The 26,367-nt window shown below is 41.8% G+C and overlaps 3 protein-coding genes and 1 long non-coding RNA gene across 5 annotated transcripts in view; 2 read left to right on the top strand and 2 right to left on the bottom strand.

Annotated features, from left to right (window-relative positions):
• Window positions 1-26,367, bottom strand: part of abcb8 (ATP-binding cassette, sub-family B (MDR/TAP), member 8) — a 234,825-nt gene that overhangs the window by 108,549 nt on the left and 99,909 nt on the right. The gene's annotated exons all lie outside the window — the stretch shown is intronic.
• zgc:92591 (uncharacterized protein LOC436997 homolog) lies at window positions 6,911-8,802 on the bottom strand. Its single transcript, XM_052088599.1, has 2 exons — window positions 8,404-8,802; window positions 6,911-7,209 (listed from the first exon to the last, which is right to left on the bottom strand). The coding sequence occupies exons 1-2, from the start codon at window positions 8,515-8,517 to the stop codon at window positions 6,973-6,975; spliced, it is 351 nt and encodes a 116-aa protein (XP_051944559.1). The 5' UTR covers window positions 8,518-8,802; the 3' UTR covers window positions 6,911-6,972.
• LOC127616822 (uncharacterized) overlaps window positions 10,336-26,367 on the top strand; it is a 98,864-nt gene continuing 82,832 nt past the window's right edge. Inside the window, exon 1 of the long non-coding RNA XR_007967209.1 lies at window positions 10,336-10,425. This is a non-coding gene — a long non-coding RNA (uncharacterized LOC127616822). The remainder of the gene's footprint in view (window positions 10,426-26,367) is intronic.
• asic1c (acid-sensing (proton-gated) ion channel 1c) overlaps window positions 14,136-26,367 on the top strand; it is a 93,211-nt gene continuing 80,979 nt past the window's right edge. Inside the window, exon 1 of one of the 2 annotated variants that reach the window (XM_052088492.1) lies at window positions 14,136-15,623. In XM_052088492.1, the coding sequence (XP_051944452.1) occupies window positions 15,069-15,623 (555 nt within the window). In that variant the 5' untranslated portion in view covers window positions 14,136-15,068. The remainder of the gene's footprint in view (window positions 15,624-26,367) is intronic. The other variant, XM_052088491.1, reaches the window with a different exon arrangement.

The raw sequence follows: 26,367 nt of genomic DNA, 5'->3' as shown, positions 1-26,367 counted from the left end.
AGCCCCCCTCCAATACCTTAAAGCAGGGGTCCCCAACCCCCGGGCCGCGGACCGGTACGGGTCTGTGAGTAATTTGGTACCAGGCCGCACAGAAAGAACGAAGGACTTACATGACTTCGGTTTTATTTATTTCGGAATCTGAAATATATTTTAATTAGAAAAGTTAGATCATCTAACAGTGTGTTACTCTTGACGCAGGTCAGGGAGCGCTCCTCGGTCACGTGATTGGTTACCGCTAAAAATACGAATTGATCTCAGCGGGAGATTCCCACGCAGCAAGCCCACTCTGCAAAATATGCGGCGATGGTGAGTCGTAATTTTCGTGCACTTTCAATTTGCGGTGTATCTTATTTTGAAGGCATTTTAATTTGACCATAGCAACCAAAGAGTGTTGAAGCCAGACATTCCTCGTGTCATGATTCTTGTTTATTTTTCTGTTTAGAAAATACCACCGTTTTCATGTGGGTCATATCATATTATTTTGTAGTATTTATCCATCACACCTGGAAGGCCTGTCTCTGAAAATATTGTCTGACATGAAACTGGTCCGTGGAGCAAAAAAGATTGGGGACCGCTGCCTTAAAGTCTACCACGCACATGTAGTGAAGTGTATCTGGCATGAGCTTCAACCTCTACTCTTAAACATTCTAAAGCTTATAAAATTGGTTTCAAGCAGCATTTTCTGTCTACGCCTTCAATGTTAAACTGTATGAATACTATAATCTTTTACAATTTTTTTATTAATGCTCAGAAAGGAAATTCTAGTCAAAAAGAAAATGTGATGACAGCACTGCACAAGGTGGCAGCAGTCCTTGCAAGACCTCAATTCAGCACGCGTCAGATAATAAGAAATGTTGGTTCTGCTCAGGAATGCTTTGCAGTTACTGGTTTAATATGGTAGATGGTAAATGCCTCCCCTGTTTTTGCTCCCGAAGACAGAACACTCAGACGACAGGGAGTATCGATCCGCTGTATGGGTCTGTGCTTGTGTCGTGCATTTGAGTCCATCTGTTTGCGGTGTTTGAGAAGGAACACTGAGTGAGGAGGTAAACTGCTGCATTAGCTACTTGCGCTAGCCTAAGGCAAGTCAGCTGCGATTTGCTTGTCACGATTTATAAACTTAATTTAATGCCAAAACGTAACAATGCATTTCCAGAATCCAGTGCCAAAATGTATATTTTGGGTGTTTTTTAAATAAAAAAATATAGTAATAAAAGGCTTTGCACCCTCCTCGGTCACTATCGAAACTGTGGGAATGATTTCAGTATGATAAATCACCACTAGATGGCATGAGTGGCTATGATCAGATCTTGGTCGCACACAGTATGAGTGGGTGTGGGGTGTGGCACTCCGATCCTACGACGATCCAATGGCGATCCTACTGTACGTCGCAAGGTGATGTGCGGAAACAGTGTGGTGTTGAGAATATGGATGAATACTGGGACCTAACAAATCAAAAAAAGATGACGAAGTCCCATTGTCAGCTTTGGAGAACGCCCGCACATGCACGCAGGCACAAAAAAACAAAACACGCACAAAGGTTGGTAGGTTCTATGCTTGTAAAGCTAGAGAACTCAATTTACTATAAACCTTCAAAAATTAGTCAAGATGGTCAAAAATACCTGGCACTGCCTCTACCAATTTGAGAAAAATGGCTGCCATTGAATAGATTGTCCTCTGTTTACAACAGAGCTCTGTTTCTATGGCGTTGAGTTGTGACGCAACTTATTTTTGAAACAAGTGCTAATGCTGTAGTAAAGTCAACATTGCAGTAAATATTTGCATGAATAACACTAGCAGGCCATCCATCTATCGATCCCTTTCTTTTCCTCTCTCACTCTACACACACACACACACCTCTCTCTCTCTCTCTCTCTCTCTCTCTCTCTCTCTCTCTCTCATTTCTCTCATTTCTCTCTCTTTACATATAAATAAAAACAGTAAATAATCCGATAACCGAGTGTGACAATATGTCCCAACACCGCTGTGCAAACCAGTTTATTATGCGCCGCCCATAACCTTGAAGCCGCATACGTCGGGACCACGGTAGACCGCGGAACACATGTATAATAGTTTGTGATTTCATGTTGAAAGATGAATGGGATTTAGTACACTCTTTTATTAAAGTTAAAAGAGTTTTAAAAGGTAACCTCCGCTTACAGCTTACGCATGACGCATAGGACACTTGGCAATCCTAAAATGATTCAAAATACTGTTTGAAAATGTTTTCTGATAATGACCATTTGTTTTCTATTTTATAGTTGATGTCAATGTGAAATTTTGTTTGGAAATTGGACTTTGACTGTGGATATGCCACTCTATCCATTTGAAAAGACAGACATCAAGCTAGCTGTGTCCCATCCATACCTTAATGACACTTGCTGCTTTTTGAAATCAAGGTCATTTACTTTATGTTACAGTTTGGTAATGGATGTTACATTACACTGGAAGCGAGCACGAGTCTCAAGTTTGGGAACACACATTACCCGAGACTAGGAATATTGTTTTCTATGGCTGGAGTACATCCTTTTAAATGATACACATAATGAGTTTATAATATGCATCGAGGCTACCTCCTCTCTACTTTGATGTCTTCCAAATGGCCCGGGTGTCATCAGCAAAACATGTAGGCACTTTCCCGCCTCATTGGCTCCCAAATGTATTTTAAATATCATTCCTTGTAACACAATTATTTAAAACGCTGAACTAAACACTTACTAATGGGGGGGAAAAAGAAAGAGACTTCAGTAGATTCATTTCTCAAATGGTTGGCCTTGGTATTTTTTATTTTCTTTTTCTCTATGAAGTAGAAGCAACTCTGATGACAACAAAAAAACATCAATAACCTGCAACCCCATCTCCTACCACCCCCCTGCCGTTGGACATATTCTGTTTCTTGATATTATCCGCCACAAGCAGTATAGCTTCATGGGTTTTCTGCTTTTCTGGTCAAGCGCCTTCTTCTCCCAAGGTGGTAAGAGGCTGAACATCAGTCCTGATGAAAGCGGGCCACTTCATTTATGCAATCATTGGCAATTAGTTCCCTCTGATTATGTGCCTCTTAATGCTGTTTGGAGTACTGTGGCACACATACCGAGGGAGATTTAACTGCAGCCCTCCTGCCGCATTGTGAAGTCATTCAATATACTGTGAGCGTGATGAAATGTAATTAGAGTAATATCAAATGCTAATGGATTTGCAATTTCATTTGTTGTTGGTTTAAGGCAGAATTGTAGAAGACGGTGTAGGTTTTTAGAGCATGTCTGTCAGGTTTCATTGTACTGCAAAGTTTGTCGGAAAAAGAAAACTGGTGTTGACAAGTGGAATAATTAACCGGATAATCTAACAGGCTGCAGCACATCAGCAAATATCGGTGTTGACCTCAAAAGTACAATGGTGAAAAGAAGAAGCTATCATGACTTTTTTTTTAATAGGCTGGCATGATAAATCGTAGATGCTACTTGTAATGACATCACCATCATGAATTTCAAAAAAGTGCATAAATTAGTACGAAAACTGGGAAGTAGTTACCTTCAAAATCATGTGAAAGTAAAAAATGAACAATATTATCACGTGAAATTGTTATCAAAGTACTGTAAAGTGTACTGTGAATCAACGCTTCACGTTTGCCATCCAGCTAGCTAGCTAGCTCCACATGATGAATTTTTATTTGCCTCAGACTTTTCAGATTTACAGTTAAGAAGAGCGTCTACTATTTTGTTTTTTGACATATGACAGTGGTTAACTCAGTTCTCAGAATCTTTATGAAGTATCCCATCCCCACAACGGTTTGTATGCTAAGTTTCAATTGATCGCCAAAGGTTTTATGATGGTGACAGGTTTGACTTTTGATCAAATGAATTTGATCATTATTTCTTATGGAAAAATAATTTTGAAATTCAAACAAATCCGAAGGTGACGCGTATCCCGGTATATATTGTGCTCGATCCAACCAAAATGATGACATTCAAATTCTTTTATTTATTTAAGTGTCATGAAATAGTCTATTGATAGCCGATCAATAATGTTTTTTATGGCTACGTAGTTCCATAAAAGCTGTCAACGTGGCTGAATGCAAAGTACCCAATGTCTATTTAGGATGCTTGACATGTTTCTGGAGAACCCAAATGAATTTATAGAGCATTAAATTAAACCACAGCTCCGAACTACTCTGGGCTAGCGTGATTACATTTCTATATTGTTTGAGCGTTGGGCCCCACTCCACACATTGCAACACAGATTCCAATTGTCTCTCGATGCACTGATCAACATGCAAATAGCTCTCTGCTTTATGGTGACAAAAGGGAGGTTCATATTTCAGCATAATAGTCTTGGATAACTTTAACCATCGATCACAACCTCATTTCATTGTGCTAGCGGTTAATACGTGCTTCCCTGCCAAGTGGAACATTTTCTAATGATGTGCTCGCAACACAAAAACAAGGCAAGCCAGCCCAGGCTGTGCATCAGTCACTAATGCACCCATCCATAATATGTTTCATAGCAGCGTGCTTAACGGAGACAGCCAGCGTATTGACTACTACTATGCATGGGCGCGATTGCCGGGAAGTCGAGGAATGGGGTGAAATACAAAACTTTAATTTCTATTATAATCATCAGCAAAGTTGCTGGCATCGAATATTACATATGACCCACAACAAAAATACATAGACACACAGTGAAATGGTATATGTATCTCTGGTATACAATACATAGTAGGCCTATATAGCAGGGTTCCCTAAACTTCTGCAGCTCAAAAAACAAAATTTGAAACACGGTTCCCTACAGAACTTAAAAAAATATATACATCTTGTGGTAAACTAACGATAATGCAGGCAAAAGTGTGTCCTGAATCTTCAGGAAAATACAGCAATTCACTCTGATGAGTGGCAACCCGGGTGCTACGGTGATCCAGTGATTAGCACGTTGACCTCACAGTGCAGAGGTCATGAGTTTGATCCCGGCTCCGGCCTTCCTGTGTGGAGTTTTGCATGTTCTCCCCGGGCGTGCATAGGTTTTCTTCGGGTACTCCGGTTTCCGCCCACATTCCAAAAACATGCATGATTGAAGACTTTAAATTGTCCCTCGGTGTGAGTGTGGATGGTTGTTCGTCTCTGTGTACCCTGCGATTGGCTGGCATCCGGTTCAGGGTGTCCCACGCCTACTGCCCAAAGATGGCTGGGATAGGCTCCAGCATCCCCCGCAACCCTTCAGAGGATAAAGTGGATCGGAAAATGGGTGGGTGGATGAAGTGGAAACCCAAAAGAAATTAACCTCTGACCCGTTTTGTGTCACAACACGAACTTAAGGAGCCTCTGGATCAGATGCTATTCACAGCCTAATGTACCGATATCATTGTTTTTCCTTCCATGTTATATGAAGATTACATCAGAAACTGCCAATGTCCTTTCCCTTGTACCGGTAATCAGGTTGAAAGTGTCACAGAAATTACACAGTGCATACTGTAAATAAATATTGTACAGTGTAGTTAAAGACCAAAATGTTTATGCAGACTGCATAAATACATCCAATGAAGATGATTTCCCCCCCACCCACAAATCATTTTACTGTTGCTATATTATACTGTGTGTGTGTTTTAAATGATCATATCTATATGCTGTATATATTTTTTTAATTGGAAACTCTTCCTTTAATACTAGTCGTATTTGTTATTCATCTATGTATTCACTATAATTTTGACTTTCTACCGAGCTACCATATGTTCGTGATTGACTAGATCACGGGTGTCAAACAGGGATGGGCCACTTTGGAGCTACAGTACGTCTTCCCTCGGATGGCCGTTATGACAGTGAAACCACAAAAAATGTTTAATCATTGCATTATTAACTTGTACACAACAAAATAATGTTTTACTAGTTTTGAAATTAGGAAACTATAACACCAGTAGTTTAATTATTGTTCAAGTTAATGTAAACAGAGTGACAATTTTTTTTGCGAAATCTCAATGTTTACTACACATGCCTATTTGACAATTCGGAACAGATTTTAGCAAGGATCATGCAAGATGACACATGATTTGCTGTTGCGGCCCACATACAGTGACTGCGGCTGAAGGGATCTTGCCCCGCCATGAGTTTGACACCTGTGGACTAGGTTGTACACTGATAAAAAGTTGTTTTAAACTGGGGGGGGGGGGGGGGGGGCTTGTTTTTTTGGGGGGGGGGTCAAGCTGGTTAACAAGGAGTTCCAATTTCCACTATGAGTGGAGAATTTTTGGAGCACCTGCATGTGAAGGCTGAGGAGCTGCTGCAAAATTAAATTCTTCAGTGGAAGACTTACAAGTGTTTGGTTGAAGTGATACATTTTTTAGACCATTGAAAATTCATAATGTAGAAAAGTATGGACATTTGGGGAATCTAAGAGGGGTGTGGGGTGATAATTGCACCGAGTATGTTGCTGAAGAACTGTGACACGTTTGTTTTGAAGTGTCATGCGGCCAGCTTGGTCTTTTTCAGCGTTCGCGAGGCACAGCTCCCTCGAGCAACTTGGGAGATTGCAATCGATTTAACCTATGCATAGCCATTCTATCGAGTTATTTTATTTTGAGGCATCGTGCATGTATAGATTTGTGTTTTAATGAATGATGGGTGTGATCAAAAGCAACCTTGCACGATCATTTCTGGGTGTGATGACAGCCTTCAATCATAGGTCACCTGTTTGACTTCTCCCCTTTATAACTTCGGTTCTACTGTGCAGCCATCAAAAGAGGACAATACCGTTCCGGAAGGTTTTCATCGGCTCTGATAAGGTTCCACGACTTATTATTGTTATATGAACCCAATGTGTTGGGCCTTATGACTCCTTTGAAAAACTCCAATGCAGTACGGAAATAAAAACAGCTGTACAACGACGCCATCTAGTGGTGAACGCGCAGCTGCGTTACTGAGCCAAAGACGATTCGGTTGAGGCCGGGAAAGACATTTATTGGTAACTGCCAATATGGTCTCTTCTTCACTTGGAGCTGGTGTACTTCGTGACGGCCTTGGTGCCTTCGGACACGGCGTGCTTGGCCAGCTCGCCGGGCAGCAGCAGCCTGACGGCGGTCTGCACCTCGCGGCTTGTGATGGTGGCCCGCTTGTTGTACTGGGCCAGGCGCGACGCCTCGGTGGCGATCCTCTCGAACAAGTCATTGACGAACGAATTCATGATGCTCATGGCCCGGCTGGAAATGCCCGTGTCAGGATGAACCTAAATCAATAAACACGTTTCTCTGTCACTCCAAGGCTTTGTTCATCATTATACACTTTCAGCTAAAATACATCTAATCACAGGTTTTTAAAAAGTCTTAAAATATTATTGGGATTAGTCGTATAAAGTTGGATCAAAGTGAGTATTGGGACCTAAATGTCACAGTCCTTATGATGATTGGAACATTAAGCAGCCAACATGCGGGATTTCTACAGTTCGGTCTCCAGATACAGAGGACTGTTTTTTATTAGCATATTCCAACATTAAAATGTTTTTGTTCCTTCATTAAGTTTTTCACAGTTAAATCCCCCACCCCAATACCAAGTAACAGTCTTTTTGCAGCCATCTGATGAAGCTTCCACTTTTATAAAAAAAAATCTAAATTATATTATTCATTTGCTCCACTGGACGTGGGGCGCAGTATCATGTCAATGTTTCCCAAAATGTGGTATGGTACGCGTGCTCCCTCTAGTGGTAACTGAAATAATCTCTGCCGTAGTACAGTTCAGTTATCTAACGTTTTATTTCAACTCATTTGCATTTAATCTGTGATAATTATTTTTTAAACATAGGGTCGAACTTTTACGTGCAATAATTAACATTTTAATTGAATCATTCAAGTAATGTACGGGTTTCTCTTATATTGAATCACAAGGTTTATCTTGAGAATGCATAATGTTAAGAGTGGCTTACAATAATAAATACAATACAATACAATACAATACATTCTGATTTATATAGCGCTTTCACAACAGCGGCAGCTGTAACAAAGCGCTTTACAAAACAGTTAACATAAAGTAAAATAATAAACACAACACACAACATAAAACACAAACAGTCGTGCAGTCCTAACCACTTTTCCGTCACACGCTTTGTTGTTTGAAATAAATAAATAAATAGGAATAAAGCCTTTGTATCATTTTTAATGAACACTGAGGCCGACTACACTGGTCAGATTTTATAAAATCCAAATACGAGTTTATTAAACCTACGATAAAATTTATTGTTCAATTAGGTTTCAGTTGCCCTAAAGCGGCTTCCAGAGAAAGAGAGACAAAAAGGTACAGTTAACAATATTTTACTGATAATTTTGTCCACCCTTGGAAAGTTAACAAAGATGACAACATCAACGGAAGTGGTATGAACCCAAATGGCCAGCCGGGTTAAAAAACACAAGTCAAAGTTGTTGCTCACCTGTTTCAGAACTTTATAGATGTACATGGCGTACGTCTCTTTACGTTTGACCTTTTTCTTGGCCCTTTTCTCACCGGAACTCTTGCCCCTTTTCTTTGAAATGTCATTCGACATTATTGTTGTAGTTGTTCTTGACCACAATTGTTTAACACGTTGTTTGGGAACGATTCTCCCATTGCCCTTTCTCGTGAACTTCAATTTATTGGGCGTGAAGCCATTAGTGGCTAATAAAGCTCACCTGTTTGCCCTTGCACGCTGCATAATTAGTGGACGTCACAAATGTCTCACAACAATGGAGGCAGAAGCTGGAAAAAAGTGAGTTCGTACGTCTGTGTCTGGTAATCTTAACTAGTTTTAGTCGATTGAAAAAAGAACCAATATTTGCACTGAGTAATTTTATCCACTATGTGGCAGACTATTACCGTTTCTTGGATACATGTGGTGTATGTTTTGTGTATTTATTTCGCCCCCTCCAGGCTATTAGGCGAATTACATTTCATTTTCACCTGACCTGAGTTGGTTGTCAAAAAAGCTTTAGCAATCATGTCGACTATCTGTGTCTGTTTTATGGTCTTGTTTTATAATAAAATAGGATGGGTAACATCAAAATTTATCATTTGCTTGCACTGCGTACATGCATTTGGGTCATTCTTTGCAACAAGTGACTTTTCAGTGTGATAAACCTTTGAGGTTTTTAACATTATACTCTATCAGGAAGATGACATGCTTAACCTTCAGGAAAATGTACGGGAAGAGCTTAAAGCACCCCCCAAAATAGGTAGTGTTAATAATTAGCATTAGTAATCAACAGTTAATTCATAATTTATAATTTGTATTTAATAAGTTAATTTAGTTGAACTGTGTTTGTTTGTTTTTTCTTCTTTCTTCTTTCTACATTCTTGCTGCTGGAGGCTGTAAATTTCCCCAGTGTGGGACAAATAAAGGAAATCTTAATCTTAATCTTAATGTCACCCGGCTAGGCAAACCTAACAGGTTGTCTATCTGTGAAAGAAGTGTTTTTAGAGAGCCTTTGCCAGGTAGAATGGTGATGTTTGTAATTGATGTTGAGTTCATTGCATTGCTCAAATTGTACTGAGCGGCCAATCCCTTCCTAATTGGTGGTGCGTGTTCAGCTGTCTCTCTGCAGATGGCAACAGAAAAACTGACCAATACACAATTTGTCAGCATGAGAGATAAGAAGGGGGGCTTGGTCCACTACTCTGCAGAGGAAACTACTTGCATGCCTTTCCAACCCAGTTTTCATGAATAGAGGTGAGTGTTGCAATCAACTCATCGATTGGGAGGTTACCCTAAAGTGTCAAGTAATCATGATCCGACCACTCCTGCATTGTGTGAAGAATTGATATCACTTCTTTTACTTGATGTGATTAATGGGCTCTGGAGGCTCAGCAGCACCAACAAGGTCTTTGTTTATTCCATTAATGAAGCGATAAATTAAGTTCCTCTGACTCTAAATCTGGAGTGCAATAGCCAGCATCATTGAATGTCTCAAAAGGAAGAATAAGTTATACACACTCCACATTATGATTTTGGTTAACATTTCAACCAGGCAGTCCGTAATAGGACAAGAAGTTTATTTATTCCCCGGTAACTCAGACTCACTGCCTACAAGTTTTCTCTAGCCAAGGCATGATTCCAATTTACCTACAATGCCCACCGTGGCAATAATGCACCATGTTGAATGTGTTCGAAGGAGGGAGGGAGGGAGGGAGAGAGAGAGAGGGAGAGAGAGAGAGAGAGAGCACATACATACCTGGAAAATCCTCATTGGTGGTCCATCAGCATTTTTTCCTCAACTTTTTGGTTTTATTTTTTAAAGTTATTTCTACTGGGGGGCGGTCCAGTGGTTAGCGCGTCGACCTCACAGGGTTCAATTCCAGCTCCAGCCTCACTCTGTTGAGTTTGCATGTTCTGCGTGGGTTTTCTCCAGGTACTCCGGTTTCCTCCCACATTCCAAAAACATGCATGGCAGACTGATTGAACACTCCAAATTGTCCCGAGGTGTGAGTGTGAGCGCGGATGATTGTTCGTCTGTGTGTGCCCTGCGATTGTCTGGCAACCGGTTCAGGGTGTATATCCCGCCTACTGCCTGAAGACGGCTGGAATAGGCTCCAGCACCGCCCGCGACCCTCGTGAGGGTGAAGCGGTTCGGAAAATGAATGAATGAATGAATGAATTTCTACCAGGCATGAATTATAAGTGGATAATTGGTATTCACGGGCCAGCCTTTTCCTTATCCCCCATGAATAACGGCCGTCCATTCCATATACATGTGGCGTCCTGTGCTAACGTCGACATAAGATAAGATATCCTTTATTCGTCGCACACTGGGGAAATTTACAGCCTCCAGCAGCAAGAATGTGGGTAGAAAGAAGAAAGAAGAAAAAACAAACATGACATGGCCCTGATGCTTTAAACGTGATGCGTTTTTCTGCCTCCTGGCCTCCGCAGCCCCAACCCTGCTTTAATAACTGTAGAATTCAACTGAAATCAAGACAAAGTAGTCAGTTCTCTGGTCATTTTCACACAAGTCATTAGCCGTGATGCTTTCACATTACATTAGTGATTGCTTGATAACGATTTTTTTGTGTGTATGCAATTTATATTTAATTCATACATATCTTGTATTTGCACTATATTCCATTTGTGGATCTTTATGTTCATGTTCCTTGTTGTGTGTGCGTCACTTTTTAATTTATTTATTTTTTTAAACATCTGTGGCATTTGTAGGCGTTCACCCACATAGGTTCCACTGTATTTGCCTACATCAACATTGTGTTTGTTCAGACCACAATTGGATTGTACTAAATCATTTTGTTGATTGTCAAAATCCCTCCAATAAAGTGGTGCATATTGGTGCATTAAATGGTTGGCCTACTACTTGTTATTCAGTGCATAAAGTTGTGCATTTCTCCATCTCCTTGAAAACCAATTACTGCTGAAAAGTCCACCACGTTCATGCTGCAATCTGCAACAACAGGCACACTGGTTTATGTAGAATTGAAATTAGAGTTTCGTAATCTTTCCACCGGATACTATAACAAAATAGTATTGTACATTCTTGCATATCCATTATATAAGGTAAGACAGTAAAGATGACATTGGTGGACAGAGTCCTTCTGTCTTGTTTACTGTCTGATTGGAAGCGAAAATGTGCCGCATGGTCGTGAAATTGCAGTCATTTTACCTCTTCACTACACCAACGTAGGTGGATGTCAACAGCTTGTCCCTCAAGGCATGAAGTTACATTTTCATGTTCGGGAGCATGACTAAGTATCTTTTCCTTTTTATTTTGTTATTTTTTGGAGATAAACTGCAATTGGGTTGCTACATCATGCCATCATAATGGTTGCTACAGTCTGTGTGCTTGGTTACCAAGGCAGAATATTGATTTAATCCCCGTGAGCTGTGATCAGATCCTTGACAGTTCACCGATTGTTATGTAGATTTCACATGCCTGGGCTGCCACTGAATTAAATGTTTGTTGCAGGGAGGAATGAAAAGGTTTCACACCGCATTGTCGTGAACTTTTGACCCAAATGAAAATTGCCCAGTTTTCTGTTCAAGCCAGAAACTCGCTGTTCAATGACACAAAACCAGCCACTAAAATACTGTCGGCTCAAGATTGGTCTACAATTGTGTGGTCTGATGTCAGCCTTCGACTGTGTGCTTGGTGTAAAAACTGGTACATTGTGATTTTTGTGCGGGGGCAAGTTTAGTTTACCGTGTTTAGTAATTCGGCAGGCTGTGCTGTGTCACGCTGACGTTCCAGCAGACCAAAAATATTTCCTTTCATGCCCCCAGCACTCCTGACAATTTCATGGATCAAAGTAGACTTAAGACCCCTTTGGAGCAAGTCTAAGTTGTGGTGCTCCATTGTTAGGTGTGGTAGATGTTGTTGTATTTTTTTTCACATTTATGACATTGATTGTTCCATAAATCAATTAATTGAGCTCATCGTTATTATCCTCATCTTTATTATATGTTTTAAAACAACCCCCTGGACTGCAACACAGCTATGTAGGAGTTTTCACACTTTGACACAAATGATCAAAGGGTGAAGTGTCCACTTCACAATAGGAATCTGTGATTGTCCTGGCCAACCTCACATCATTGGCAAGTGATGATCTTCTTGTGGTTCCTTATAAATGTATGTGGTGTGTTTCGAGCTCCTGTACAAACTCTGGTGAGCCCGTTTCTGCTTCCTCTTCTCCTGCACTGAATTTAAAGGGAATGAAAGAACCCGCCTGCATTGGCCGAGAATCAAATCTGCGATGCTCACGCCCCCAACAGCGCAAACTCCCCTTTATAATCGACAAAAATACAGAAAGAAAGAAAGCTCCATCCATATGCACATTTAATCCGCACTTTGCGTTAGACTTTGCGCTGGGCAGGAAAATTGAGCTTGTGGCATCTGTTTTTTAGGTAGCTTGATTTTTCCCATCTTACCAGCATCAATCATAGATGATTATTCACCACTATAACAAGCAGTGTATAATGACATAATTGTTGGCGAAATATGCCAGCAAAAAGATGCCAATTCCCAAACACTGTGTGTGTGTGTGGAGAATTCCCCCACTCCAACATTTCCTTTAACATGTGATTATTTCACCATGATAGTACTGTCGGAAAAACAAGTTAAAGTATTGCGAGTTATTTCCCATCACTGGCTTCAACATCGTCATGATTGTAGTAGATCACTGTTACTTTGTTTTACAAAGTATTTCTCCCCATTTTAAATTGCAACGTATTACAGAGTTCTCCCGCTACGCAATTAAGCAATTGTTGTCTCAAAGCTGTATTGACGTCATTCACAAAATGTGACGATAGTATTGTCTGGTGAGTCACTGAGCGACAGCATCATGAGATAGTGGTTATAAAATATGCCTCACGGTTCAAAGTTTGGGAGAGTTGAATTTCGGGGCAGAATGGCAAAACATTTTCCCTTCAGGACAGTAAGTGTCACATAATTACTGCCGGTGGCCCGCTGGTTGACTGGTTAGCATAACGCTCCTCCAGGTTAGATTCCGGTTCCGGCCTTCCTGTGTGGAGTTCGCATGTTTTCCCGTGCCTGTGTGGGTTTTCTCCGGGAACTCAGTTTTCCTCTCACATTCCAAAAACATGCATGGCAGGTTAATGGAGCACTCTAAATTGTCCCTCTTTGTGCGTGTGAGTGTAGATGGTTGCTCGTGTTCCCTGTGATTGGCTGTCAACCAGTTCAGGGTGTCCCCTGCCTACTGCCCAAAGTTGTGATAGGCTCCAGCACCCCTTGCGACCCGTGTGAGCATAAGCGGATCAGAAAATATGGATGGATGGATAATTACCACTTTGTGGTATTCATGGTATTGTTATTCTTGGCACAAATTGCGCTATTGAACCATCATCGCGATTCTCACCTCTCTACATAGAAATATGCAACTCCAAGAACAGATTGTTCCTATTGTTCCATTATGTTGAAGTGACTATAGTGTATAAAAAAAAGGCTACGTTTCAGCAATATATATGGAAAGTAACCTGTGGCATGTTTGCACAAACGCGTTACATCAATAGCGAACCATCACACAGAGCCAAGGTGGTGTCCAGATTGAACGACTTGGCTTGTGAGCACAGGCACACAAGCAAAGCAGCCATTCAGCAGTGGGATGGATCCTGACTACTAAAGAGGAGGCGGAGGGAGAGAGGGGTACAGTCTCCGGGAGAGAGAGCGATAAAAGAGGGGGGGGCTGTCGGTTGCGCTGGTGCTGGTGAGGAAGCGAATATAAATCTGTATGTTCGCAGGAGTAAAGCTGGAGGTCTCCAGAGCGGCTTTAGCGACTGCGTCGGCCAGGGCTGGTCGTAAACCATCAAGCGGTGGTCTTCCCGTTAACTAAAGGATTTGTGCAAGTGAGGAAGTAGATCCTGCGTGGAAGCTGCGAGCAGCGGTTGTCAAGCACAGTGGTGGACTGTTCGGAGGTCTCTGACACCCCCTCCCATCCCACACCCTCATTTTCGTTTCTGGACAAAACAAGAAGAAGCTTGAAGACAGATCTGAGTGACAAGAGAAGTGGCGATGAGGGACTCGTGAGCCCCTTTCTCTCCTTATTCCCTTCATTCACAAAATCATTGCCTTCTATCATCACAGCAATGTAGAGGCATTCCCGATTGAAGGAGGAAAAGGGTCCCACTGACGGCTGAGGCTTCGTACTTCTCTTCAACAGCTAGCCCTTTTCATTGCAGCCCCCCCTCCTCCCTCCATCCCCTTCATCTCTTGCCTCTTTCTTTACATTCTGGTCTCTTGTGTTCTTCCACACTCTATTCACACCACAAAAGGGAGCAGGCGGCATTGCTTTTGGGTTGAAGTGGGTGTTTCTGGACCTGTCATTGTGTTTGGTTCCATGAAAAAAAGGCAACCGAGTAGACACACACAGTTTTGCATCGAATCAAATCAGCGAGGAACAGCTGACAAACAATGGAAGGCGAATTGCCATGAAAAGAAAGAGTTCCAGAAACTGCCAGACACTCATGTAGCCGTTTCCCGAGAGCGTTCGCGTTGCTATTGAGGGGCGTAAAGCTGCGGCGCGACTGACACCGCCGCGTGGATTGTGCTGCCGCTGTTGCTAAGCAAAGTCTTTTCGCCGAAGTTGGTTGAGCATCAGGCGGCAGCCATGAAAGGAAGCTCCGAGGAAAGCATCGAGAGCGCCAGGCCGTCCAACCTGCAAGCTTTTGCGAACATATCCACGCTGCACGGCATGAGTCACATATTCTCTTATGGACACATGACATTCCGCCGGTTCCTCTGGACTCTTTCCTTTTTGGGTTCACTCTGCTTACTGCTGCTGGTGTGCATGGATCGAGTGTCCTACTACCTGGAGTACCCTCACGTCACCAAGCTGGATGAGGTGGCGGCCACCAACCTCACCTTTCCCGCCATTACCTTCTGTAACCTCAACGAGTTCCGCTTTTCCAAAATCACCCGTAATGACCTCTATCACGTGGGGGAGCTTCTGGCCCTCCTCAATAATAACTACCAAATAGCCAACCCACATTTGGCTGAGCCGGAGGTTCTGGCTGCCCTGAAGGAGAAAGCCAACTTCCAGAACTTTAAGCCCAAACTCTTCAACATGACTGATTTCTATAATCGCACCGGTCATGACATCGGCGATATGTTACTACAGTGCACCTTTCGCGGGGAGGATTGCTACTCCGTAAACTTCAGCACGGTGAGTGACACTAAATGCATGGTCTTTATTTCCCAGATGTATCTTCTTCTGGCTCGGAGAGTACAATTCCTCTATGGTGAAATGCCTCCACAGTACCCTTGATTATTATTATTTTGCTTGACGATATTGCTTGACGTGCTGCAGTCATCAGTGGGGTTTTTTTGTTGTTGAAATGAAAACTTTCCCCTGTACCGTACTTGACTATCAGCCAACTTGGATCATTTGATATGATGCATGTTAGCAAATTTGACTTCTGATTCGATCTCTTTAATGAACTTCCAAATAAGACTGAACTAATAACAGCTTGTTGAAGAGATCGGTCGCTCTACTGTTGTCATTAATGCCCTGTGTTGATTAGAATCAGAGCTGCTCTTAAGGGTTCCCTTGTTCAACAACAATCGAAACATCATTGCATTTGTTTATGTTTAAATCCATCCATCCGTTTTTTTTTTTTGCTGATCGCTGATCCTCATAAGTGCCGCTGATGAGCTGTTGTCAATACCAGCTGAAAGTCAGCCGAGACGAGGTAAACCCTGAACTGGCCAGCAACAAGTCGCAGGGTTATGTTCAAATCTTTGGAACAAAATTGATGACTTGTGGAAGGACTTGAGAAATTCAGATGAGGCTCCTGTCAGTCAGCGGTTTATGAGATTCTGTCTAGTGATGCATAGCGTTTCATTAAAACATTTGATCCCGGCACGGTGGACGACTGGCTAGCGCGTCGGCTTCACAACGCAGAGGTGCAGGGTTTGATTCCTGCTCCGGCCTTCCTGTGTGGAATTTGCATGTTCTCCCCATGCCTGTGTTGTTTTTTTCCGGATTCTCCGGTTTCCTTCCACATTCCAAAAACATGCATGGTATGCGAATGGAACGCTCAAAATTGTCTCTACCTACAAATGTTTGTCTATTTTTGCCCTTTGGGTATATCGCCCGGAAAATGAATGAATGTTTCATCCATTTTCTGATTTGCTTCTCCTCACAAGGGTCGCGGGTGTGCTGGAGCCTATGCCAGCTGTCTTCGGGCAGTAGGCGGGGGACACCCTGAACCGGTTGCCAGCCAATTGCACGCTCACACTCACACCTCGGGACAATTTGGAGTGTTCAATCAGCCTGCCATGCATGTTTTTGGAATGTGGGAGGAAACCGGAGTACCCGGAGAAAACTCACGCAAGCCCCGGGAGAACATGCAAACTCCACACAGGGAGGCCGGAGCCGGGATCAAACTCATGACCTCTGCACTGTGAGGTCGACGGCGCAAACCATTCGACCACTAGGCCTTCTGGATGCAACATTTCAAGTCAATTATAGATCTGCGTGTTTATCACAATGATGCATTTTAGAGTCTCTTAAAGCAAAGAGTAGGATACAAAAGTACAAGAAAAAAAAAACATTCTGAACAATTTGAGTCAGCGTCAGGGATATTATTTGAAGCACTGCTGAAGTGTGACCAACATGGCTATCATCTGCTTTTGAATTGAAGCCGTGTTCATGGGGTGTTCATCCATCATCGTGACATATTGCAGAAGGATATTTCAATCGAACTGAGCTGGAATTCAAATTGGAGGAGTGACAAAGCGTGAATATTGTCATTATGTTTGCATGGCATGGAACGGGGTAGAAGACCCTGGAGTGGTCGCCAGTCACTTGCAGGACACTCTTCAAACCACATCATTATCATTCATGGGAGTATACCAATACCGTACACTTTTACTACCGAAGAATTCCAATTATTCAAATATACCCACAGACCTAACAAAATTTACAATGCAAACGACTGGTGGGAGTGATGAGCTTTGACCTTGAATAAAAAGAAGGAAGAATTGCATCAAGTGCGGATGATGATGGTGTTTGGAGGTGAAAGCTGTCACGTCTCTCATGTCAGGAACTATTTTGATCCTTTTAAATATATATATTTTTTACAGGGCAAATCATAAAAAAAGACAACGTCGCAAACATTTTTGATCTCACTATCAAGGCAGTTTGTCATTTGCCTCCAACACACTTACAATAAAAAAAGCACAGTTTTGTTATAATTTATAGCCAAAACTGTCATGATCTGCTCTTGGAACCTGTCAAAAACCTTTTCGTCAATAGGAACATGTGATCTTGATTTGGTTAGGGTTCAAGTGTGACTTTGCATATCAATAAATTTAGTTTTGTTGAATTCTAGGGCCCCGCGACCCTAGTGAGGATCAAGCGGCTCGGAAGATGAATGAATGAATGAATTCTAGGGTTTGTAGGACAGGCGTTACTTTGACGGATGTGCTGCCAGCAGGTTTTCTTGCTGCCATGGCGGCAAGCACGTGGTCGGTGCGTCCAGTTGAGGTACGACAACTCTCTCGACATAGATTTGAGTGGACATTCGACATAGAATGAGTGGGTTTAAGATGTCTGTCGCAAAGTACCTAATTTGGTTCGTAGATGGCAGTGTCAGACCGCGGTTCAGCCTGGGTCACCTGTAGTTTAGGGCGCATGCACGCAGCCATCTCCTTATAGCCGTCGAGATCTGGCTCTGCTTTTCTTGGTGCTGCATTCCGGTACTTGCAACATATTTTCTGAAAAGTCCAAAGGTTAATCAATGAAGTCCATTTACCACACTTGTTGGCAAAGCATTCCCGCAGTTTGTATAACCAGCGTGTGTAGCGCATTCACCGCGGTCAAGGCTCAGGTTGTGTGATCAAGTGTCCCATTGCTGCGGTTACGTCGGCTAATTGGGTGTCATCAGCAAGTGTTTGTGAAACTACATCTGAAGGGTAAAAGGTGCATTTCTACTACATTGGAGCCACAGCATTGTTTCATAATGCTGGTTGAGTTTTTCAAACTTGGAAATCCTTTTTATAATGCACTGAAGTCATGTGTCCCAAGGTCACACTGTCATTGTTAGAAATGTGAAGTAGTTTTTTTTTAGTAGTATTTTCTCATTCTTATAAATCTAAACAGTTTATGAAACCAAGTCAAGCAAAAATATTAACATGCTTTGAAGACCTGACAGACGATGAGGTGGCAGAAAAGTGTTTGTCGCCTTGATGCTAGAACTAATATACGGTACTGTAATTTGTATGTTTGTCTGTTGGTGGGCTGTATAAGAGCACACCTTTGGCTTTAGTCATAAATTGCATTTCCGAATAAATACTGTCATCGTCATCACTACGGTCTGATATCGCACTTTTGTTAATCCTCCTCGGTCAGTGAGGGCAAAGCTTGCTGGGTTTGCTAGAATCTTACATGATGTGCTGACGATTTGAACTGACGTTTGGTGTTACATTTTTTTTTTAGAAACTGGTGGTTGAACTCTTAATTGACACACCTTTGGGTCATTCCATCGTACAGACGGTGTACAGCTCGGATTCATCAGAGTCTCCCTAAGAAATGGCTTCATCAAAGTGTTTTACGTACTAATCTCCTGAAGCCTGGATGTGTCACCTTTGGTTAAGGATGGGACACCGCAGAGAGTAATCATGGAATTGCCTTGCACATTCTGACACAAGACCACGTGAAATGAAGTCTTTTCGGACTACCGGTACATTTTGGGCAATTCCTCTTTGTATGCGTGTAGGTTTGAGCGTTATCATCACATTTGGCCTGGATGTTGTTTTTCATGTTATCGTCGACATGACAGCAGGTGCCAGGAGGCTCAAACACAGGTCTGGGTGAAATGAATCGGGCTGACTAAATGTGACACACGGTTCCAAATGGCACCAATTTAACTTGACGTAATATACATTTGCGAGCTGTGTCACAAGCCATGTAGAATAGAGAGGCCAAGGGCAAATCGAAATAGTGGTCAGCTATGGCTGACATCCAAAGCATGTTGTAAAAATGAGTTGGCAGAGTCAATATTATGTTAACATATTATTATGCATATAGGCATATTATGTTAACTTTGGGAATACTTCTCTTCTTTATTGTACAAAAACTCTACAATATTATGTGTCAGCCCCATGTGTCAAGAGTTTACTTGGTTTAGCAGCATCTTAATATCGTGCCATCAGCAGCTATGTTATTCTCTTGGCATCTATTAGAAGAATATTGCTTGGCTTGGAGCATGAGTGCCCTTACTACAGATTTGGAAGATATATGCTGTATATTTTCACCGGAGCCTCAGTCATGAACACAGTCCGTAAAGAAAAGAAAACAACAAACTTCTGATAACACAGATGTCACCCTTGCAAAACGTTAATCAACGGTAAATGCACTGTTTTAAGTAACTGCCATGCATGTACAGTATAAACATAAGTTAACTACTGTATAATGCAACAATATAAAATTGAAATCAACTACATTACTGGGGTGTCAAACTCTTTTTCGTTGCGGACCACTTTGGAGTGACGTCTTCTCTCGGTGGGTCGTTATTACGATAGTGAGACCGAATAAATCATCATATCGTTATTATTACTTGTACAGACCAAATTGATGGATAACTAGTTTTGAAATCAGTCAACCCTGTTTGTTTTTTAAGATAACCTTCATTTGTCTCACATTGGGGAAATGTACAGTCTACAGCAGCAAGATTGGGTACAAAGAAGAAAGAAGAAAAACAAAGCGTTTGCATTCACAAAATAAATATTACAGTTTCGATGTACACCGTTCAATTAAGAGCAATATAAATATAGATATAGATAAGGTGGCTGTGCTATTTACAATTGTTTTCCACATCATTTTATTTTTTATTCAGCAGCCTGATAGCAGTCGGTAGGAACGAGCGGCGGTATCTCTCCTTCTTGCAGCGTGGGTGTAACAGTCTCTGGCTGAAGGAGCTACCTAGTGTTGTCAGTCATTTGTTCACTTATTGTTCAAGTGAGTGTAAACAAAATTATTGCAAAAGTTATTTATTCCATGTGCCAATTTGATATTCCGGTACAGACGATTTTAGCAAGGATAACGGAAGTTAATGCACATGATTTGCTTTTGCGGGCCACATAAAATGATGTGGCAGGCCAGATCTGGCCCCCGGGCCTTGAGTTTGACACCAGATGTCATCAGACATGGCAGGGAGAAAACATTTGGCAAGCTTCTCTTGTCATTTCCATTATTATGCTAGCTTCTGCTTTGTAAAATTATGTAGTGATAGCATCAGTCGCGATCAGAATGAGATTCAGAATCAGATTTATTGGCCAAGTAAAGAATAACACACGCACGCACGCACACACGCACGCACGCACGCACACACACACACACACACACACACACACACACAGGGGATTAACTTCCCAATTACAACCCGTTCAGAGAAACATAAACATGACAGCAATAGCCTACATTGCGGAGGCAGAATGAGAAGTCTGGCGGGTCTCTGTTAAGCGCCCCGATATCTTAGACGTCAAAGGAAAACAGTCGGGAAGAGGAGGAAAAAAATACCCGATCTACTCCAACCATTTTCCTTAAATGGGAAGATGATCTGACCCAGAGAAAAAACACCTCAGTACATGTGTGCATTTAAAAACACAGTACAACAATTCTCGAGATTTAACATATAATGAACAGGGTGGGGGAGGAAGGGTAGGATGGGGGGTTGTCACAATCTGTGAAATGGGCTGCATACAATAGGTGCGCTCAAGTCTCTCCAGCTGTGCCACGGAGGGGAATACAGCAAAGATGTTGACATTGTGCCAACAGTCAAGTCCAAGACCTAATCAGTCACAGGCTCGCGGAGTAAGGGTAAGAAAACTTTCGTCCGTGTGGTTTTTCCATCCAGGGGAAAGCCCATCAATCTGGGGAATTCTTGATCAATCAACCAATTTTCCAGGTCGGTACGACTACCGGTACTCTCGGTCAGGAAACTGCTAACACCAAACAGCCGGACACCTGTTTTCAAAAGGCCAATAATGTAGAAATCTTCCACATCCTCTCCGGACAATATTGTCAAGCACACCATTCTCTAGTTCTGCCAAGGATATAAGCTGGTGGACCAAGCAGCAAATGTCCCAGAGGGTCAAGAAGGCCCCCCCGCCGCCTGTTCTTTCGCCGTTGTTGTTGTTTTTTTTTTTCTTTTCCATTGTGCTGAGACTCCAACTGACTTATTCCATGGTTTGTCTTTTGGAAGAAAAAATACGGGGGCTGTGTCAAGACAGTAGACAGGACATTAGACAAAGTCAGCAAGCAGAGGAGTAAAGGGGGGGGGGGGAGCGAGCAAAAAGCTTCATACTTCACCGAGGGCCAGAGCAGAAAAATCATTACTCTTAATAGTAACAATTATTGTTGTTTTGCTGCCTGGTCAGATGTACACGTGCATATTCAAGGTAATGATTTAAGCAATTATCCCTGCCATAATTTTAGTAATTACTTGTGGCCAGAGGGTGCATGTTATTATTGTGATAAACCACAGCTCAGTTCACAATGACTGTCTCCCAAAAACAAATATTAGTACTGAAAAGACCATTATAATTGTATGGGTAAAATCTGTTTTTAATTTTTTTTTATATGGTTAATGGAAACGGTGACAGATCTTTAATTGTTTAATAGTTTTTTGGATTGTTATTCTGCAGTATGATTTATAGTAGAGTTTTGCATACCATCATTTGCATTCTGTCATTTGCTCTGATCGACATTTTGTGCTCAAACTTTAATTCTGAAATCAGCCAAAGGATTCTGAGATTCGACTAAGGTAACATTCATTAGGGATAACAAAGTAAGAATATCTATATATTTTTTTGCTTCAGTGAAGAATGCAAGACTCCTGAGATGAAATAATTCACTGCAAAAGGTTAATACCGGTAGTTTGAACGCACCAAAAGAATAAAAAAAGCTTTTTGTTCGGGTTGTTCGACTCAAAGACGTGCCTTGAACATTTATTTGCCTGACTGCCTTTTCCATTAAAGTTCAGCAACCCATTGAGAACGTGAAAATGAAAATGTCTCTTGGTAATTGGATTCAGATATGTTCCGAATATTTTTCAATTCCCAGATACTAGATTGAAAACAAGTGAGATATTTTAAATTTGAATTAATTTGATTAACCACCACTGACATGTGGGACTTTGACTGCAGCATCAGGGCAAACAGTAGTTAAATCTGCATCAATAGTCTGTGATGCTTTGTCCACAATTTGTCTTTCTTTTATTCATCTTTCATGCTCGGAATGTGTTATCTTACCGCCATGAGTTCCCTGTGGAATATTTACATCTTGCATCATGTTCCGTCTTTGATGATTTGCATTCTATTAGCCGTTTGCTCGCTCACAATTTTGTGTCCATCCATGTGTACAGCGCCGTGAAAAAGTGTTTGCTCCCTTCTCAAAATCCTTTTTGCATAGTATTCAGACTTTATTGTTAAAGGTCATCAAACAAACGCAAATATCAGAAGTCAACATAAATGCAGTATTTGAATGGTGATTAAAAAAAAAATATATATATTAATGAAAAAAAAATATTCAAAGTTTTCCCCCCAATAACATCAGCCAGCCCACATCAGCAAGAACTAAAGAACATCGCAAAAGCTCAGCACGCTTTACCTTGTTCATGAACTGGTTAAACTGTCTCCCCCAGGATTTTTTGGAATGGAGCATAATACATTGCTCCATCAATCACACCAAGTCATCCACCTCCTGAAGTATTTAAGCACCCCCCAAACGATCACCATGTTTGATTGTTGGGATGATATTCTTTTTTTCTGAAATGCAGTGCTTGGTTTACGCCAGATGTGACGAGACACACAGTTTCCAAAAGGTATAACATTCAGGTCAGCAGTCCATTCTCTCTAAAGTATTGGGAATCATTCAGATGTGTTTTTGCAAAAGTGAGACGCTGTTCATTTTGGTCAACGGAAATTTTTGCATGGAAACTCTGCCATGGATGTCCAGTCTCCTCCCCATTGAGTCATGAAAACTGACTAAGCGAGGGAGGCCAGCAGTTCTTCAGATGTTGCCTCAGGTATCTTTTTCATGAGTTGTATCTGTGCTCCTCGGGGTACATCTGTAGGCTGGCCTCCCTCATTCGATGCTTTCTCAAATTGTGGATAATGGCTCGAACCTGGGTTCGCTAGACTTCTGAAACTTTAGGAATATCTTCTTAAACCTTTCCAGATGAATAGATATCAGTTAATTTATTTCTCTTCTTCTCTTGAGTTTCGTTGGAAAGTAGCATTTTGTTGCAGTTTTTTTGAGATCTTTTGGACAACTTCATTTTGTCGGACATGTTCCATTTTTGATTGAAGAGAGGTAATCAGGCTTGTGTGTGGCCAGTGAAAATGAACTGAAAAATGTCAAGCGACATTAAATTCATCATTTAACAAAGGAGGTAAGTACTTTGTCACACAGGGCCAGGTAACTTTGAATAGTGTTTTCCCGTAATAAATCAAATCACCATTTAGAAGCTGCTAGGGGAAACTATAAAAAAACAACAACACACAAATACTTTTTCGCAGCACTGAAGGTTGCTCCCGTCTTGGCTCAGACACGGGGCCCAAGTCAAAAGTAAACTTAGGTAACAGTGATTATTCATGAAAAAGACATATACCATCATAGAATGATGACAACTTCCATTCGGCGTTAATTACGGGAATTTGCAAAACATATAGGCTGCCACATTCTTTTTCACTTTAGAATGAATTTTCACAATTCGGGAGAAAAATAAAGGAACAGCTGCTCCAAAGTCAGTCTGTTGCTATCCTAAGACTGATCCTAAATTGACAGAAAATGTATTCCATAAAAGTTTGGTTTGTTGTGGGCCCACAGACAGACACAGAAGGATTCGAGTTAAAAGAAGTGTCGAGTGTCGCACGACTTGTCAACGGTGCATCGATTTGATGCAGAGCACGTCAAATTAAACAAATCTCTCATCATGTCTGTTGCGTCTCGACCTCCCTTCCTCACACTGACCGTTTTTCAATTTCATCCATACAAAACAAGCTGGTTTAAACCGCCGCCCGTTTACAAATATTAACTTTGTCTTTTTGAAATGTGTTTTCTGAAAAGCTCCCCGCACGTTTTGAATTCATTCACCATCCTCCAAATCTCAAAGGCGAAGTAACATAAAATTCTCCCTCTTTAATACTCATTTGGTCCAGCCAAGTCCTATTTCACACCAGCTAAGCAGCAGGCTGTTTATATCTGCTTTATTGCACTGCAGTCTTTATCTTATCGTTTTTTTCAATGTATTTTTTTTTACAACAAACTAAGAGCTATTTGTTGTTTGTTGTATCGAGCTCCTTTTTTTCCCTCCCTATGAGATGCAGTCAGGGCCGCCCGTGGTGATCAGATACCTTATCCCCAATTTTAAAGTTGTCATTATTTGAAATGTTGATAGATTGAAGATATGTTGAATCCGGGAACATTTCAGTGTGCACAAAATAATTGTCCATTGTCCCTCATTACCTTGGTTGCCATGGCACATGACTATGATCAGATGTTGTTGATGCGATGTGGAATTGCTCTACACTCACACCGAGACGCATCCAAGGACCTCTTGTGGCGCCATATAAGTCCTCTTTATCTGCTTGTTGCGGTCTTTTAGATTGTCCATGTTTGTTCTTTATGGACCTTTAGTGCGAGAAACTGCTTTTACCAGATCGTCAGCCCAGACCCAACTCTTTTGAAAAGGATCCCATTTGAAGTTATTTGTCCAGTCTTTCAAATATACATAAAGTAAGCGTCATGCAAACTCGGGCAATATTAGAGTATTCAACGTTAATGGCCAAATTAATGGATAGTATTTTCTTGAGTTAGGTTACTTGAGGGCAGCCCAGCGGTCGACTGGTTAGCGCGTCGGCCACACAGTGCAGAAGTGCACATAGGTTAATTAACCAATCTATATTGTGCTTAAGTATGAGTGTGAGCGTGGATGGTTGTTCGCTTCTGTGTGCCCTGCGATTGGCTGGCAACGGCTCAGGGTGTCTGTCCCCCGCCTACTGCCTGAAGACAGCTGGGATAGGCTCCAGCATGCTCCACAACCCTTGTAAGGGCAAGTGGATCAGAAAATGGATGGATGGATGGATGGATGTTTAGGTTAGGTTACTTGAATACCATGAAGTTGAATGCGAGTCAATTGCTTGTTTCCAGTACATTATACGGCATGTGCCCCGTGATTGGCTGGTGAGCAGTCCATGTTGACCTGCTAATGCCTCTTCATTTTCTTGTTTTCCACGGCCTTTTCCATCAGTGTCCTCATAAAATGTAAAAATGCAGACCGATATTACTAACACCACAGACTAATAGTCTTGACTAATTGTAAAAATTTGAATTGGGTACATTTTTGTTCAAACTCGTTTTCATCAGATATCTGACTATAGCAACACTTTTACAGTTTATGTACCCCTTCTTGCCTTGCTGCGTTTTACAGAGCGACACTGGTTTGGTCAATGCACACACAAGGGGCTTGTTAATGTTCCTGCTGGAGGATATAAACTAATGAATTCACCGTGGACTTGAACACATTTACAAATGTGACGTCTTCATCATGATACCTCTCTGCTGTCTTATTGCAATGTGGGGGCATTTGTGCCTCCACGGTTGATAGAGTAGTGCCATCCATCCATCCATTTTCCAATCAGCTTATCCTCACAAGGGTCGTGAGGGGTGCTGGAGCCTATCCCAGCCGTCTTCGGGCTTTAGGCGGGGGACACCCTAAACCGGTTGTTGGCCAATCGTAGGGCACACACAGACGAATAACCATCCACACTCTCAATCATACCTAGGGTCAATTGAGAGTGTTCCATTAACCTGCCATGCATGTTTTTGGAATGTGGGAGGAAACCGGAGTACCCGGAGAAAACCCACGCAGGCCCGGGGATACATGCAAACTCCACACAGG

Source organism: Hippocampus zosterae, chromosome 15 (genome assembly GCF_025434085.1).
Source record: "Hippocampus zosterae strain Florida chromosome 15, ASM2543408v3, whole genome shotgun sequence".
NCBI lineage: Eukaryota > Metazoa > Chordata > Actinopteri > Syngnathiformes > Syngnathidae > Hippocampus > Hippocampus zosterae.
Note: the sequence above shows the minus strand (reverse complement) of the source record. Positions and strands in the feature narration are given on the sequence as shown.

Bases quoted from the DNA above. Each gene is read 5' to 3' on its own strand.
- zgc:92591 (XM_052088599.1), bottom strand. From the start codon at position 8,517: ATGTCGAATGACATTTCAAAGAAAAGGGGCAAGAGTTCCGGTGAGAAA. The intron at 7,210-8,403 runs GTGAGCAACAAC...TTATTGATTTAG, and splicing joins TCTATAAAGTTCTGAAACAG to GTTCATCCTGACACGGGCAT.